The sequence below is a fragment of the Lactuca virosa genome, chromosome 3 (genome assembly GCF_052849685.1).
Source record: "Lactuca virosa cultivar CGN04683 chromosome 3, Lactuca_virosa_CGN04683_v6, whole genome shotgun sequence".
Classification (NCBI taxonomy): Eukaryota; Viridiplantae; Streptophyta; class Magnoliopsida; order Asterales; family Asteraceae; genus Lactuca; species Lactuca virosa.
Window position 1 is genome coordinate 435,503,622 of NC_136428.1, and position 18,457 is coordinate 435,522,078.

Genomic DNA, 18,457 nt, shown 5'->3' on the forward strand with positions numbered 1-18,457 from the left:
TGTACGATCATGCCTTCGCCTTGCCGTGATCCCCTGATGTACCTGAAACAATAAACTGAAACTGTAAGCCCGAAAGCTTAGTGAGTTACCCCCAAAATACCGATACACATACAGTCCACATAACCATGTCAGCAATAACATATCATAACAACTGAACAGTACAACACATAATGGGTCCACAGCCCTACAGACTGTAATACCCCCCGAGCCCACAGTACGAGTCTCCCTCAGCCCGTAACTGGAATGCTCCCGAGCCCACAGTACGAGTCTCCCTTAGCCCGTAACTGGAATGCTCCTAGGGTTTGTTGGCTACCTCACGAAGCAGTACAACCTCAACCCATCCCATATAACAAACACATAACATAACCACTGAGCATGCAATATTCATATAACAACACAGGTAGTCCTACAGATCTACCTAACTGACATAACCACTAGCATGCAAAGCTAAATCATACTCAACATAACCACTGCTAGGATAACATATCCAATGGGCCGACCTTGGTGCCTTAGACCCCTTAGTATAGTGAGGATAACTCACCTTGCCACTGTCGTCTGAAACTCGAAAGCTCAACTCCCGGATCACCAACACGAACCCCACCACCTATAGTTACCATAAAACTCTTTTTCATAAATCTCCAAATTGCCAGAATACCCTCAGAAGTCAACTGGTCAACCCTTGGTCCAAGTCCAAGTCCACAGTCAAAGTCAACAGTCCATGTTGACTCGAGTTGTCGAGTGCAGTTCACCGACTCGTCGAGTCCTTCCTGAACTTGAGAAGTCGTGAAATCCTTGATCGGCTCATCGAGTCCCCCTTTTACTCGCCGAGTTCATACGTGTCCAAGACTTTTAGGAGAAACCCTAGCCGACTCGCTGAGTCTTCGAACGACTCGCCGAGTTTAAGACAATCTTCAACAGACTCGCTGAGTTGTTCATCCACTCGTCGAGTTCAAGGCTATCTTCAACGGACTCGCCGAGTTGTTCATCCAACTCGCCGAGTTCATGACCATCTTCAATGGAATCGCCGAGTTGTTCATCCAACTCGTCGAGTCCTTGCAGTTCTTTATCCATGCAGATGCTTTTTAAGCCATGGCAAGGTTCCAAATTACAGATCCAAGCTTCTAAGGCATGTTTTTCACGTAAAGTTGCAAACTTTACGTGTATGCATGGCTAACAAGGCTCTTAATGGCAATTCTAAACCCTTAATGGAACTTCATGCTCAAGAGGGACCTCAATCATGACTAAGGCTGTAACTTTATGCTTATAGAATCCAAGGAGGGTCCAGATATGGAGTTACAACTTCAGATCTAGCCCATAGCTCACCATATCAACTCAAAATCCATAAAACCCTAAAACTCAACCAAAAGAAAAGAGATCTAGAAGGAAAGGGAAGTAAAGATTCCACTTGATACCTCCAGAAGATGCTAGCTGAGGTAGTTCCTGCTTCCCACACTTCCTTGCTACCACTCCTTTGCTCTTCAAGCTTTTCCCTCCTAGTCAACCTTATTTCCAAAGCTTAAGTCACACCAAGAAGAGTATCACACGAATTAGGGTTTCACTGAGCTCTCAATAACTGTAAGGAGGCCAAAGGAGGCTGATGCTCCTTTAAATAGGGTGCTAAACCCCAGGATTTAGGGTTTCATCCGCCAGCTCCTACTCGCCGAGTCCCTTATTGGACTCGGCGAGTAGGTCACTTAAACGTGCGACCCAACTCGCTGCTACTCGACGAGTAGGGCAACCAACTCGTCGAGTAGCCCTTGAAAACAAGAAAATTCTTATATAACATCAATACCTGAGAATCGGGGTGTTACAAGTGGTATCAGAGCCTTGATTGGTTTCTGTTGTATGGATGCTTTGTGTGTTTAACATGCTGAAAATTGTTTTTCTGGCTTCTGTTTGACTGGACTCGGCGAGTCACTTCAAGGACTCGGCGAGTCCATGAGTGACTCGGCGAGTCGGATCGTCAGACAGAGGCAATATCGGGATTTCTTGCTGTTTTTGCTATGGAATAGTTACCTAATTTGTTTTTACTGATAAAATTCGAATTTTAATGATTTTTTGAGACTATCCTTGCCAAAAACAAAATATATTTACCAATTGATTAGATAATAGATTCCTTATATGATTAAAATTGATTATTTGAATTAATTGGATAACTTATCTTGCAAGAAATTGAATTAGGTCAAATATAGATAATCACTAAATTAATTGTTTGAATTATATTATTTGTTATTTGATCCCATGTGTTTTGAAAAGTTCAAAACTTGTCCTCAAGTTTTGAAATTTAAATTTTGTGATTAAAAGTTTAATTTTGAATGGTTTAAATTTCAAACCCTTAGAATTTTACAAGTTTAAAATTCAACACTATACTATTATATTATTACAAGATTAATATATATATATATATATATATATATATATATATATATATATATATATATGTATGTATAAGAATAAGCTAGTCTTATCGCTAGTAGGCCTCATTCACGAAGCCAGTCTATAAGGTGGGTATAAGGTTGCTGCCTATAAAATGACGCTTAATGGGTGTACACTCACACCCACCGCTTGCTTGACTGGTGGAGGGTCGTTAGCCGAACGGATAGGATAGGGCACTTAATTCCTCATTATAAGTATAATGAATATTGCAAAGTAACTACAATGTTTTTCAAATTCCCATCTTAGTTACTTTAGGGTAAAATGTGAAAATGATGTTATTCCATGTAATTACACCTCGTACCCTTGTCAAACGTTAGTGGAGCGTGTGTGTCTAACCGGCACACTAATTTGGGATTGACATTGGTGGCGAAGGGTGGCTCGATGTTTATCATAGATCAATGGAGCGTGTGTGGCTAACCGGCACATTGATTAGGTGATAGAGACATTGAGTGCACCATGTTGATTCGCATGGTTATTCACAACTTGTTTACGATCCTCGGCATCCCAGTCGCAAATTTGAAGAGCATATCGAGATTTAAACATGCCATTGAAATGTTCAATGAATCTCAAAAGAAATCTAGGAATTTTTAAATACATTTAAAACTTAATCTCTTTTCGTTTTTCATGGTGAAAATTAGTGAATCGTCATTCACTTACCTTCAAATTATTTACTTTTAGATTTCGACATCCCTTTTCTAAGTTGTAAATAATGTTGTTGGATCCTAGCCCTAATTCTCATTTGGGTGTTTAATTGGGGATTCATTTCTAATCAAACTTTGTTCCTTTCTGTTTCAGATGTCTAACGCAAACGCAAACGCAAACAACAATACTTCTGGGTCATTCTCGCTGGTGAAACTATGTCAAAAGGTGACATTTGATGGGTCGAATTTCAACGAGTGGATGAGATACATTCGCATGATAACTCGCTACGAGGACAAAGAATATGTCCTCGATGAGAAACTGGAAAAGATCAACCCATAAGTTGCTACTCCTGAAGAAATGGCCGCCTTTGAGGCCCACGAGCATGATGCTACGAAAGTTCATTGCATCATGCTGGCCACCATGAACCTCGAACTCCAAAAGTCCTATGAGGACATGTATCCATATGAGATGCATCAAGATTTGCTGGACAGGTACCACCAAAGCGCGAGGCAAGAGCGCTATGAGATCATCACTAACATGATCACCGCTAGGATGGGGAGTGGAGAATCCCTAACCGCTCATTTGCAAAGGATGCAAAGGTATGTTGATCGTTTTCTCAAACTTAATGTTAAGTTTGATGAGGATTTGGCTATCGACATCATCCTCCACTCCTTGCCTTCCTGCTACAACCAGTTCAGAATGACCTACCATATGAACAAGGAAGAGGTCACCCTGAGTAAACTTCAAGGGCTCCTGAGGACTGCTGAGCAACCTCAAGGACAAATCTATTGCATCATCCTCTACTGTAGTTGCTCCTGTGTTGGCAATTGGCCAAGGAAAGGGTAAAAAGAGGAAGGCTCCTTCTAAGAGCCACCAAAAGGGTAAGACCCAAGATGGTTCCTCTTCTAGTGGGACCAAAGCAGGTTCTGTTAAGCCCTCTTCTGACCCCAAGGAAGCAGAGTGCTTCTATTGCCACTAGAATGGCCACTGGAAACGAAGCTGCCCTAAATATCTGCAAGATATGTGTTAGTTATAGATAATTTAGGAAATGATGTCTTGAATATTGATTCGTCCACAAGTTTGGACAAAGCATGCTTGTGGCATTGTCGCCTTGGGCATGTTAATAAGAAACGCATAGCCCAACTCCAAAAGGATGGAGTCTTGGAGTCATTCGACCTTAGGGACGATGACATGTGTGAATCTTGTTTACTTGGGAAGATGACCAAGTCACCCTTTACTGGTACATGTGAAATGGGTGAGGGTGTATTGGATCTCATACATACTGATGTATGTGGACCCTTTAGATCTACCACAAGGGATGCTTGTCGCTTCTACGTGACTTTTACAGATGATTATAGTAGATATGGATATATCTACTTAATCAAGCAAAAGTCAGAAACCATTGAAAAGTTCAAAGAGTTTAAGAATGAAGTAGAGAATCAGTTGGGCAGGAAAATCAAGATGCTTCGATCTGATCGAGGGGGAGAGTACCTAAGTCTTGAGTTTCACGACTATCTAAAAGAATGCGGAATAGTTTCGCAATTGACGCCTCCTAGAACGCCACAATTGAATGGTGTGGCTGAGAGACGTAATCGAACCTTGTTGGACATGGTTCGTTCTATGATGAGTCGTGCTTCGTTATCAATCTCATTCTGGGGGTATGCCTTAGAGACTGCCGCCCATATCCTTAACTTAGTTCCCACAAAGAAGGTTGCCAAAACACCTCACGAGATGTGGACAGGGAAAGCTCCCTCGTTAGCACATATCAAGGTTTGGGGTTGTGAAGCTTTCGTAAGACGAGAGACTCACGACAAACTAGAACCTCGTAGTGAGAAGTGTTATTTCATCGGCTATCCACAGAAGTCTTTTGGCTATCTCTTCTATAGACCAAGTGACAATGTTGTCTTTGTTGCTAGGAGAGGGGTTTTCAGAGAAAGAGAACTCATAAGTCAAGGAGACAGTGGGAGTCAGATTTACCTTGAAGAGCTTCAAGAGTCAGGAGATGAAGGAACCTCTGACACTGGCGTTCAACCTGAGGAGGAAACTCCTGTTGAAGCAATTGACCAGTCCTTACCTCTTAGACGTTCAAGTAGAGTTATTGTTCCACCCCAGTTATACGGTTTCCATATTACTACTGACGGGGATACGTTTATTAGTGATAGTACACTAATAAATTTGGACGAACCTAATAGCTACAAGGAAGCCATGGCAGGCCCAAAATCTGCTAAATGGAAAGAGGCAATGGACAGCGAGATTCAGTCCATGTATGACAACCAAGTTTGGAATTTGATTGATAATGTACCAGGTCGTAAGACGGTCGGGTGCAAGTGGATCTTCAAGAAGAAGACGGACATGGATGGGAAAGTGCACACTTATAAAGCGCGATTGGTCGCGAAGGGCTTTACTCAAACTCCTGGAGTTGACTATGATGAGACCTTCTCGCCAGTTGCTAAGATAAAGTCTATTAGGGTAATGCTCGCAATAGCTGCGTTTCATGACTATGAAATATGGCAGATGGACGTTAAAACTGCTTTCCTTAATGGGAAGTTGGCTGAGGATGTTTACATGAATCAGCCAGAGGGTTTTGTCGATGCGAAGCATCCAAATAGAGTGTGCAAGCTTGAGAAATCCATTTATGGATTCAAGCAAGCATCTCGCAGATGGAATCTTTGTTTTGACGAGAAGGTCAGAGAGTTTGGTTTTCTGCGAAACGAAGATGAGTCATGTGTGTATGTCAAGGCCAGTGGGAGTATAGTGAGCTTCCTCGTATTGTATGTCGATGACATACTACTCATAGGAAACGACATCCCAACCTTGTAGGAGGTCAAGTCCTGGCTTGGGAAGTGTTTCACTATGAAGGACCTCGGAGAAGCTGCATATATTCTGGGAATAAGGATAGTGAGAAACAGAAGTAAGAGACTGATAGGACTCAGTCAGGATACATACTTGGAAAAGGTACTAAAGCGTTTTAGTATGGAAAATTCCAAGAAAGGGGAGTTACCAATTCAATGCAATACCAAACTGAGTAAGACTCAGACCCCGAGTACAGAGGCGGGGATAGCTGATATGAACCGAATACCTTACGCTTCCGCAGTTGGCTCGATTATGTACACTATGACTTGTACTCGCCCTGATGTGGCTTTTGCTTTGAGCATGGTCAGCAGATATCAAGGGAACCCTGGTAGAGCACATTGGATTGCTGTCAAGAATATTCTTAAGTACCTACGAAGGACCAAAGAATGGTTTCTAGTCCTAGGTGGGAGTGATGACTTAAGGTTACGAGGGTACAGTGACGCTAGTTTTCAGACGGATCGGGATAATTACCGATCGCAGTCGGGCTGGGTCTTTACCCTGAACGGAGGAGCAGTGACTTGGAAAAGTTCCAAGCAAGAGACCATAGCTGATTCAACGTGCGAATCAGAGTACATTGCGGCAAGCGAGGCGTCAAAGGAGGCTATATGTTTGAAGAACTTCATTGGAGACGTTGGAGTTGTGCCATCCATAAAGGAGCCCATGGAAATTTTCTGTGATAATGAAGGAGCGGTTGCCTTGACCAAGGAACCAAGGGATCATGGCAGATCTCGACATATCGACAGGAAATACCATTTTATTAGACATCGGGTAGAAGAGGGACTCCTCGTTGTGAAGAGGGTATCGTCGGAAGATAACCCAGCAGATCCCCTTACGAAGGGACTGAGTAGGGTCAAGCATTTGCAGCACGCTAGGAGCGTTGGGCTAAAGGACGATATTAGTTTAGATTAGATAGGTAGGAAACTTGTAATGGATAATTTTGTATTCAACATTTTATGATTAAATAAAGGTGTGTTATTTATAAGAAAGGTTACTATCTTGTGTTGATTATTTATCTATTGTTTCTATTTTGCATGTTTTGACTTCCTGAATAATAAGATTATTCGAACGGTCCACAATCACTCATATGTTGGAAGTAGATATGAAAGAAGATTGTCATGAATTTGTTTGTAGATTGTCTAAAAGGTTTTAGACATAGCAAATGTTTGCTACAAAGTTTATGAGTGCTTATGAAATATGTTTTGAGCATTGGAATAAACCCGCACTTGCTAGTATCACTTCATGAAAGTTATCACAAGTGATCGCAAGATGATAATATCATATAATCTTAAAACCTAGATATATGGTTGTTGTTTGCTAGTTGATTATACATTGATAATGCGAAAACGCATTAGTAACTTGATGTTATAAAATGCATTATTGTGTGTGACTTAACTAGTAAATGATAAAAGCATATAAGTCGAAGTTTTTCTGTACCTTTTATTCTAAGAGAATAAAAGCGATATCTTGGCCACTCGATGATTTAGTTTGACTTATGTGTCGGGCCCGGTCAGGATGAAGTTGATGTGTTCAACTAAATTCTATGTTGAATAAATCAGAGATCGAGAAACAAAATGCTGGATAACAAGTATTGTCAGTATGATATCTAGAACAGAGGATTATACGATCCCTTATCTGAAGGATAGGATTTTGATCAGAGTTGACAGAAGCGTATAAGAGCTACGATTGCTAACCGGATTCTGAAGTCATATGTGAGATATAGTTACTAGACTTATCCAAGTGGGAGACTGTTGGATTAGTGTCTAAGCCCGTAACTATATTTGGTATGTACTTGACCCGGTTATGCATGATCCTTTTGGGTTGCCTTCACCAAAGCAACTTGACCCGATTATTAGGCCTTGTATTTTGGTCGTATATATAGTGGCTGTCGTTTAGAGTTTTAGGTTAAAGAGTTCATTTTGTGTGTCTAACGACTGTAAAAGTATTCTCTTGTACCAAACGATTTATTGATAATAGAATCGTATGCATTTGAAGCTATTTTGTGTGTTCTTGAATCACTATCTGATTTATATTCCGCATTCTTTAGATAGTTTGATTGATATCGTATAAGATCCATAGTTTTGGGACTTACAATTGGTATCAGAGCTTGGATCGATATCAATCGATTTGGCAAAATATTAACCGTTTCTTGGAGTTTTTCTTGGTGTTTTTGAATTCTTTTTGACGAAATTATTTCCATTGTTCTTCGTGTTCTTTACTATTTTAGAGAATTTGATCGAGTTTGACTTTGAAAATTTACAAATTTCGTGTTTTTGGCAATTTTTGGGAGTCCTTGGTCAAAGATTCAGAGTTCTCGGCGGCAAACTCAAGTCCTCGGTTAGGGCTTGCGAGTTCTCGGCGACCAACAATAGTCCTCGGTTAGGGTTTGAAAGTTCTCAGCAGTCAGCTGTTAGTTCTCGGTTAGGGCAACTCCTCGGGCTCAACTTCGCAGTTCTCGGTCTCAACTTGGGATTTCTCGGTCTCAACTTCGGAGTTCTCGGTTTCGACTTCGGAGTTCTCGGTCTCGACTTCTGAGATCTCGGTTTCGACTTCAAGGTTCTCGGTCTCAGCCTCGGAGTTCTCGGTTGCGAATCTGTGTTCTCGGCTCTGCATCCTCGGTTCAGTTTTTTGGTTGTAAGATTTAGGCTAAGGTTCTAGGTCAAAAAGCCTCGTATTCGGTTAAGAATCTAAGTTCTCGGTCAAGTTTTATTTCAGACAAAAGGTTGACTTTCAAGGTTCTCGGTCAGCATTAATTCAGCAAACTATTGGTGTTTTCGGTCAAAGGGCATTTATTTTCTTGGTTTTCGGTTAAAATCCATTTACACAATCAGATTTCTTCTGTTGGTAAATAATGAGTTCCTACAACAATACCAAGAAGGTAAGTGAAACCTCATGCTCTCAGTCCTGGGAAGATAAAGTTAATAAATATCGTGAGCATAATGAGTTATTAGTTAGAGAAGTTTTTGACCTTAAAAATGAAATTTATGAAATTAAGAAAGTCAACAAGCCTCTTAAAGAAAAACTAGATGCTCAAAACAAAGATTTAATTAGAATGAGGGAAGAATATAGCACCAAATGTGTCCATCATCGTTATGCCAAAGAGGAAATTGCCAAATTAACTGTCGAACTTGACGTATTGAAAGCTAAATTTAAAGATGCTGAATTTAACTTTAAGAAATTTGATGTGTCAAGTGAGATAGTTGAATCCATGATAGAGAAACAGTTAAAATTTAAAGATAATCAGAATAAGGGTCTAAGGTATCACAATGTTCCACCTCCGTTTAATGATAACTATACTCCGCCCCTTGAAACCGAAGAGATATATACACATGTTCAATATGGCAAACCTACTGTAGCCGAATTAGTAAACAATGATAGGGTGAACGATACTGATGTTTCTACCTCGAGTGAAGATACAACAGTAGTGGAAGACCGGAAAGTAGAAGGCAAAAGTAACACTTCTATTTTTGTTAATTCTGAATCTGTTGCTTCTAATTCTGTTAATTCTACTAGTGAACCTGCTGTTAGTAAGTATATGCCACCAAAACAAGCGAAACAGACTGCTTGCTGTAAGTGTGCTTGTGGAAACAATCTGAGACAAGGCATGGGCACGCAACTAGGGACTGGCAGTTACAATTTTCACGTGAAGAAACAAACGTGTTTCCACTGTGGAACACCTGGTCACATTGCCAGAAACTGTCCAAATCGTGCATATGTTCCATACTATGCACATGGTTAGCAGAACATGCCAAAGGGGAGATCTTTCAAAAGAAATCCTTCGAGGTCACGTTCAAGAAATGGAAACTGGAATGATGACAAGGCCAAGAATCAAGTCTTCAAGGACAAGAGAACTGATTTGAGAGATAACTTTGCCAAACCGAAATCGTTGAGGTCGAATTCATCTCAAGGATCGTCCTCTAGCTCACACTTGAGATTAGAGCCAAAATCAAATGGTGGTTCCATTCCAAAATCAAGTGGTGAAGCTCCCATCTGGTTAAACAATAAAGGGCTTAAACCTAATTACAGATGGGTGCCTAAAAGTCCTACGACCCAATCACCTCACTGTCCTGCTAATTCTTAATGTTCTTTATCTTATAAACATGATATGTCATGGGAAAGGGTATCATGTGTAGATAGTAATGGTCAACCCAGTTTCAAAATGGACTGGGTTCCCAAAACTATTTAATCCCGCAACTTGTGTAGGAACAACTATGGAGTAATATCATCAGATTTCGGTATGTTGATAGTAGTTGTTCCAAGCACATGACAGGAGACATCTCTCAACTGCACGACATTCAAATCATTAATGAAGGGTATGTTTCCTTTGCGGGAGGAGAAGTAAGTAAAATCACTCAAAAGGGTACGGTAAGTAACAGTGTATTAAGCTTTGAAGATGTCATTTTTACACTAGAGTTGAACGCAGACATTGTCAAAATTGGTCTTGTCAGTTGTCTTTACCTAAGAACTGTCATGACACTAGGGCGATACACCTCACAAGGCACGATTATCGTTGAACGTTTCGCCAAGGGCCAAGTTAACTTGTTAACTTGAAAATCTGTATTGAGATCTTTGATCAAGGATATACAAGGGCTAACATCAAAACTAGCCATGAGTAGTTCTCCGATACTCACAAATCGCAGTGCGTTCCTCCGATTTCACATAGATACTGCGAGTAGTCTCCGACTGAGCCAAGGCTGGGTCCTTGAACAACTGTGGTGAGAAGGATCTTTATGATTCTGTGATCCACATGGAGTTTTTAGCCATTGTTACTTTTTCAAGACGTTCCTGTGTTTGAACCAATGACGGAGCTATTCAATGAAGCGATGATTACACGGACTAAGACTGAAAGAGAAAGTGATTTATTCAAGAAGTCAGACGTACCAACACCCGACCAGATGGATGCTTACATAGAAGAACTACATCGAGCTGCGAGGATTCCTCCCCAAACAGTTCCTGTAACCACAGAACCACCATCTGAGAGTGAGAAAAAAGAATCAGATTCCTCCCTATCGCCAAGGAAGCACAAACGCAGATATTCAGGGGGAGTATTGATTGATGACTTTATACAAAAGCCAGCTACAGCCATTAAACCAACCCAAGTTATAGAAGATGTTCATAGCCCAATTATTGAGACGTAGCTGTGGGCTGCTACAATGGTTCGATCAGATGTTCATCTTGCAAATAAACGTTGACAAAAAACCAGCAATAAACCAAGGGGGAGATTGTTAGGACTAAATTATGTTTTATGCTAGTTTTATGTTTTATTGTTGTTTATTGGGCTTATGGTATTTTCGGTTTGGATTAGGTGGATCGAAATCATCTTTTGATTTCGGTCTAAGGGGTTGGGCTTGGGTTTTTATTAGGCCTTGTATTTTGGTCGTATATATAGTTGCTGCCATTTAGAGTTTTAGGTTAACGAGTTCATTTTGTGTGTCTAACGGCTGTAAAAGTATTCTCTTGTACCAGACGATTTATTGATAATAGAATCGTGTGCATTTGAAGCTATTTTGTGTGTTCTTGAATCACTATCTGATTTATATTCCACATTCTTTAGATAGTTTGATTGATATCGTATAAGATCCATAGTTTTGGGACTTACATAAATAGGGTCCAAGACCCTAAATTAGGGGTTGAGATTAAGTCGCATACGCCCATCGTACATCTGGTACGCCCATCGTACGCGAAGGAGCCTTCGCGATTACTCCAGCCATGTACGCCCAACGTACACGGCATGCTCCTTACCGATCTATCTTCCGATGGCCATAACTTTTGTGTCCCAACTCCGTTTTTCGATGATCTTTATATCCACGGAAAGGTAATGAGAAACTCTACAATCTTATCAACTCGCCTTTTCCTTAAAACCTTCCGAACTTAAATCCAAATTCATGAAAAGCCTGCACTGTCACTTTACTGTTATACCATTGGGCTCCAAAACAACGAAGACTCGGTACCCAGAACCTACATTATCCACCATTAAATCGGTCTAAACCTCTCCTTCCCAAGACCCGAAGCCTTATGATACTTCGGGTACGACCTCGAATTATAAAACGACCCGAAACAGGGTGTTACATGTCTGGTGGGGTTGGGAGATGCGTATTTAAGAAGCCTAGTCGATGTGTCTCTTATGTCGACAAGAGTAAAATCAGGTCCACCTAAGCACTACAAATGATTAACTGGGAAGAAATATTTTATATGTCTTATTTAATAGGTCACATGCTATTTTAAGGACCATAATAGTCAAAAATAAGTTTACTGACCAAATAAAGATATAAATGATAGTTTATGGTGCTAAAAAAATAACCTTATATTTTATATGTTAGGTCTCTATGGTGTTTTTTTTTTCATAACAAACTTAATATACTGTTGCATAAAATTTATTATAATATTATCAAATTTACCTTTAAAGTCAATGTTAGTGTACATTTATTATAGATATCTATAAAATTTAGTTGTTTTATGTTAGAATCAGAATTAAATCAAATCTATTAACATTGCAAAACTAATCATTAGAACTTCACCTTTAAAACATATGATCATCCATATTATTGGTGTCGGAGAAAATGCAATTTTCCAAGGAAAAAGAGGGTATATTTGTCAAATAATTTAGTAGAAGGTTTAAATTAAAAATTCACATCTTCAATCGTAACAGGCTAACAGCAACAGTCTACGGGTTTATCCCCAAAATTGGATTTACCCTATCGATCTTTGAACTCCTAATTCTTATAAAGTGTCCCAAATCTCTTCGCGAAACACACGTACATATGCAATCGGAAGAAATTCAACAGAGATGATATGAAGAACAACAGCAATAACAATATGGTGGCGGATAAGACTCGGGCCTTGCCAGTTGATCCGAATCTTCCACGGTGGGTCTGCCAGAACTGCCGTCACAGTCTCTCCATCACCGGCGTTGATTCTTACCCCGATAAATTCTTCAATGACTCTTCCACTTACCGATCCGGTTAGGGTTTCCCCCCTCCTAATTTTACTATTTGAATACTGGAATTGTGAAATTATGAATCATAGTTGGAGAACAATTACTAAAGTAATGCAGCTCGAGCGTGTGGTTTTGATTCAATTGAGTAGCAATTACTCTGTGAAACACCTTAAACTAGAAGTTCAGGAAATTATTCATGTTTCATTTCGTGTTTTAATGAAAATTTAATTTAACATGAGTTGAAACATTCAGGGATGCAGGGCTCTTCGATGCATGGAGCAGGCAGTGTGTTAGGCACACGAATGGATCAATCATTTGTTGTATTGCCAAAACAAAGGAACCAATCATCGGGTGTTCCACCTCGTCCACGTAATGGAGCCATGAATCCTGATTCAACTCACTCTGGAAAAGCCATGGAAGAGTCATTCGTGGTATTACCTCCACCTGCTGCCTCTGTGTACAAATCCGACCCTGCAGCTGACGGAGGTGGGACCCATGTTCATTCACATGAAGGTGGATCCAATTCTGCTCCTACACAGTCAAACAATTCTGGTTTCCACTCAACCATAACTGTCTTGAAACGTGCATTTGAGATAGCCACAACACAAACACAGGTTGAACAACCTTTATGCCTGGAATGCATGAGGGTGTTATCTGATAAACTTGATAAAGAGGTTGAAGAAGTGAATAGCGACATAAAATCATATGAAGCTTGCCTTCAGCGCTTAGAGGGAGAACCTAGGAATGTTCTTAGTGAAGCTGACTTTTTAAGGGAGAAACTAAAGGTAATACATTACACAGAAAGACATTCAAGTTTATCTTGCATACATCATAACTAAGCAGTATTAAAGTATCTGTATCCTCTTTATTTTAAATGATATTGAAGATAGAAGAAGAAGAACGTAAACTTGAAGCAGCAATTCAAGAAACAGAAAAAGAGTGCACTGAAGTAACTGGTGAATTGAAGGAACTCGAACTCAAATCTAATCGATTCAAAGAGTTGGAAGAAAGGTAAGTTACTTTTGACATAATATGTAAGAAGTCAATTACTTCACCTATTTGAAGGGATTTACCAACTGTTTTTTGAAATCTTTGTTATCAGATATTGGCACGAGTTCAATAATTTCCAGTTTCAGTTGATATCTCATCAGGTGAGTTTGATAATTAGTCTCTTTTTGTGTAATGTTAAAGTTGTTTCCCTTACATTTTAAAATCTTGTATGTAACAGGAAGAGAGAGATGCGATATTGGCAAAAATTGAAGTTTCACAAGCACATTTAGAACTTTTAAAGAGGACTAATGTTTTGAATGATGCGTTTCCAATTTGGTATGATGGAGAATTTGGAACAATCAACAATTTCAGATTGGGGAGACTCCCTAAAATTCCGGTCTGTTGCTTCTTATAACTTAAATACTCTTTTTTGCTATTTTCTGCAATTAAACTAAGTTTTGTGGTTGCAACTTGCAAAATGATGGTGTGGAAATAGGTTGAGTGGGATGAGATAAATGCTGCATGGGGACAGGCTTGCCTTTTGCTTCACACAATGGCTCAATATTTTAGACCAAAGTTTCAGTATCCTTTTTTTTTTTTTTTATTCTTTTTGTAATTATATAAAATGTTATCTTTTTGATACGATATATCCCTCCTTAGCATGTTTTTGAACAGATACCGAATAAAAATCCTTCCTATGGGAAGTTACCCTCGAATAATGGATAGCAGCAACAATACCTATGAGCTGTAAGTTTTTATTTTGGGATAAATGCAGGAAATACCAATTTACTTTCTATTTAAAAATTACCCATTGCTATTGACCTGATGTGAATCTTGATGACATGGCACAGGTTCTTGAGGTTAATAGTTTTTTTCTGCCATGTCATTGCCCACATGTAATTTACTGCTGACGTGTCGTTTTGTTAATAGGTTTGGTCCGGTGAATTTGTTTTGGAGCACACGATATGACAAGGCAATGACATTGTTCTTGAGCTGTCTTAAAGACTTTGCAGAATTTGCAAACTCTAAAGATAAAGAAAACAACATCCCACCTGATAAATGTTTCAAGCTTCCTTACAAGTAAGCAAGGGTAAAATGGTCATTTAGTCTCTTCTTGTGCGTATTATAATATATTTTTGGTGAATGGTGGTGTGTTTGGTAACAACAGGATTGAGAATGACAAAGTGGAAAGCTATTCGATCACACAGAGCTTTAACAAACCAGAGAATTGGACAAAAGCTTTGAAGTATACACTCTGTAATTTAAAATGGGCACTTTACTGGTTTGTTGGTAATACAAATTTTCAGCCATTATCTCAATCTGCCACAACTGCCCCTGCCCCACATTCTGATCTTCATGCTTCTGCTTCGGGCAGTTTGTATAGAAAGCCCAAGTCACAGCCCCCACTGCCCCTGCCCCCTAAAACATGATATATGCTTCTTCTTCTTTTTTTTTTTTTATAAAAATATTTGTAAATAGGTATGAAGATAAAAGTGCTACACATAATCCACTCTATATATATTATTTCTAGGTTGGTAGATATTGATTTGAATTCATAAAGTTTCTTCAATTTGCCTCTATAATATTAATATATATGGTTGATTGTAGATTATGTTTTTGGTGATGTTTTTTTTAGTTTATTGCATTATTATAATGAGGCATATGTAGTGTCATGAATTTTGTTTTTACAAGTCAAAAATACTTTGGAATCATTTTTTAGAATGGAAAAAGGATTGGAGCTTCAAAATGATTAAAATCAAACTAGATTGTTAGTACATAAATTTCTTAGGATATAAAACATGATTATTACAAAGAGATGTAAATTGTTTTTTTTGGACATAAAGGAGCATTGATTCGTTGGTCATGTGTGTACATATGTACCTACGTACATGTGTTTTAATTTGATCCTTTTAAGGACAAACATGAAAACAAGGCTAAACAAGAGGACAGTAGTACAAACGGTATGGGCACTCATTTTTACTTGCATTCATCAAACTTCTATTATGATAGTTTAAGAGGTATATGAGTGTCATTAAGTGTATGTGAACATAAGTTAAGTAGTTGAACTGATTAAGTACGGTATTTTACATAATTGAACATTTATAGGTGTACATAAACAATTCTTATATCTCGAAGAGCTTATTAGATGTTAGAGCATCCACAATGGTGAGTTCAATGAGAGAGTTGAATGAGGTGACAAGTCTATGTGTCATTCAATGAATGAAAATCTATCATTGTGAGATGCCACATTGGCATTCAATGGATGCATTGTGGGAAAAAAATAATAGAGTTGTATGAATTGTAAAAAGATGATGTAGCAATCCATTGAAATTTATAGGGTTTAATGCATTGTGGATGCCCTTAGTGTACATTTGAGGTTAATACTTTACGCTTTGAATACTTACTAGTTACCCCAAATATACTGATGTAGTTGGACATTTTTCTTCAGCAGTGTGTAAAACTATATGTATACCCTTGCTTTGATACTATATGTATAATTTGTGGCATTCTTTTCGTTTAAATGTTTTGATAATGCTTTAAAGGCATTTTTGAGAATGACTTTTAAAATGGAGTTTCTTTTAAATAATTTGCAATATTTTAAGATACATTTGATTTTTTTATCATGATCACGTGTATTCATGTTTTAGTTGAGTTTAAATTTGTGTGGTCTGAGACATTTTATATAAAAGACTTGGATCTCCTATAGGAGAATATAAGAACACTGATTACGAGAAACTTTTACCCTTGGTACCCTTACCTTGGGAAGAGTAGAGGTGCACATTCAAACTGTTTTTTTTAACCTACAAAAAAGACCGAAAATGTTTTTTGAGAACCAATTTTTTCCAAAACCGATTAGGTTAAAAACAAACTGCCAATTAATAATAAATTTTAATAAATATTTGAAACCAGTTTTTAACCGATTTTTTTTAGAAACTCAAATTCACTTCAAAAAACCGAAAAAACCAAACTGATTAAAACCGAAACCATTGTAGAAGAATTCAATTAAACATCAGACCAGTTTTGTTAAAAATTGAAACTAGTTAAAATCGGTAAATGTGCACTTCTAGGTAAGGGTACCAAAAGTAAAAATTTCTCTGTTTAAGAAAAAAAGGAGTTTGACTTCATGAATTGTAGAAGACTTGGGGTTTGGGCACTTTGTTCCATTTCTTTTATATATATATATATATATATATATATATATATATATATATATATATATATATATATATATATCATACTCTATTATAAAGGAAACATTTTTCCTTTCACCATATTCATTTGAAACTCCCATGACTTTTCAATTTCTTTCTAATAATAATTATAAATTGGTTAATAAAATTAAATAAATATCAAACCTAAAGTGTAATCATATATAAACTAAATTTCAATATTAAAATAATATCTTTACTTCTACTTATAAAGTTATGTTTTTTAACTTTTAACATATTATAATTAATTTATTAGTTTTAATATATTGTTGGATGTAAACCATTATATTTTAAAGATACAATTTTGGAATAATTTGTATAAAATACTTAAATTATTAATTTAAATATAACATTACATGGTCAACTTAAATATAAATTTTAGTTTAACTTAAAGAACCTAAAAAATATTTTGTAAATAGTTAAAAGTGATAAATTGTAGTGTCTTTCTAATAATGATTATAAGTTGGTTAATAAGCTTAAATAAATATCAAACCTAGAGTGTAATCATAAATAAACTAAATTTCAATTTTAAAATAATATCTTTACTTCTACTTATAAAGTTATGTATATAACTTTTAATATATTATACTTAATTTATTAGATTTAAAATGTTGTTGTATATTATCAGTTTAAAGCTATAACTTTTGAACAGTTTTGACAAAATACTTAAATTGTTAATTTAAATATAACATTACATTGTCATCTTAAATATAAATTTCAGTTCCACTTCAAAAACCAAAGAATATTTTGTAAATAGTTAAAAATGATAAATTGTAGTGATAAATGCAAAAACTAAATTGTAATCTCTATTTAACTAAAATATTTCCTAAAGATATTTTTATAACCGTTAAAAGTTTTCAAATAATTAGCTTAAAATAACTTACAATAACAATAGTTAAAAACAACTCTATATAAATGATTATATTGTTACCTTTAAAATCAAAAAACAATGTTTGATGTTTTAAATAATTATAATGATAAAAAATTAAAACATTAACAAAAAATAAATTTTAAAAAATTAATTAACAATAACAACAACTATAAATAACATTAAAGCATATATTATATTTAATTTTATTCATGTGTAACTCGCGGGTAAAAGTCATTTAAACGATTGAGGTCATGCGGTTATAATAGATGTACATATTATCATATAATTCAAAATAATCAATATACTATATCAATTTAGTACATGAATTATTATATCAAATTTAACAACAACGTTATTGTTATATTTAAAAAAGACATATATTTGTAAAGACTTCAACTATATAGGTGTTTCTGTGCAACGCGCGGGCGTTCGCCTAGTATCTTATAATAGAAGCATTTTTCTAAGCACTACATTGATTTAAAATTTATGTCTTTTCATATTTCTGTGTAATAATGATTTTTA

At 37.0% G+C, this 18,457-nt stretch overlaps 1 protein-coding gene across 1 annotated transcript; it reads left to right on the plus strand.

The window, feature by feature from the left end:
- Positions 1-12,573: 12,573 nt before the first annotated feature.
- On the plus strand, positions 12,574-15,467 carry ATG6 (AUTOPHAGY 6). Its single transcript, XM_079087155.1, has 9 exons — positions 12,574-12,889; positions 13,118-13,650; positions 13,752-13,876; positions 13,968-14,016; positions 14,094-14,252; positions 14,352-14,437; positions 14,531-14,602; positions 14,786-14,935; positions 15,024-15,467. The coding sequence occupies exons 1-9, from the start codon at positions 12,721-12,723 to the stop codon at positions 15,283-15,285; spliced, it is 1,605 nt and encodes a 534-aa protein (XP_078943281.1). The 5' UTR covers positions 12,574-12,720; the 3' UTR covers positions 15,286-15,467.
- The last annotated feature ends 2,990 nt before the right edge of the window (positions 15,468-18,457 follow it).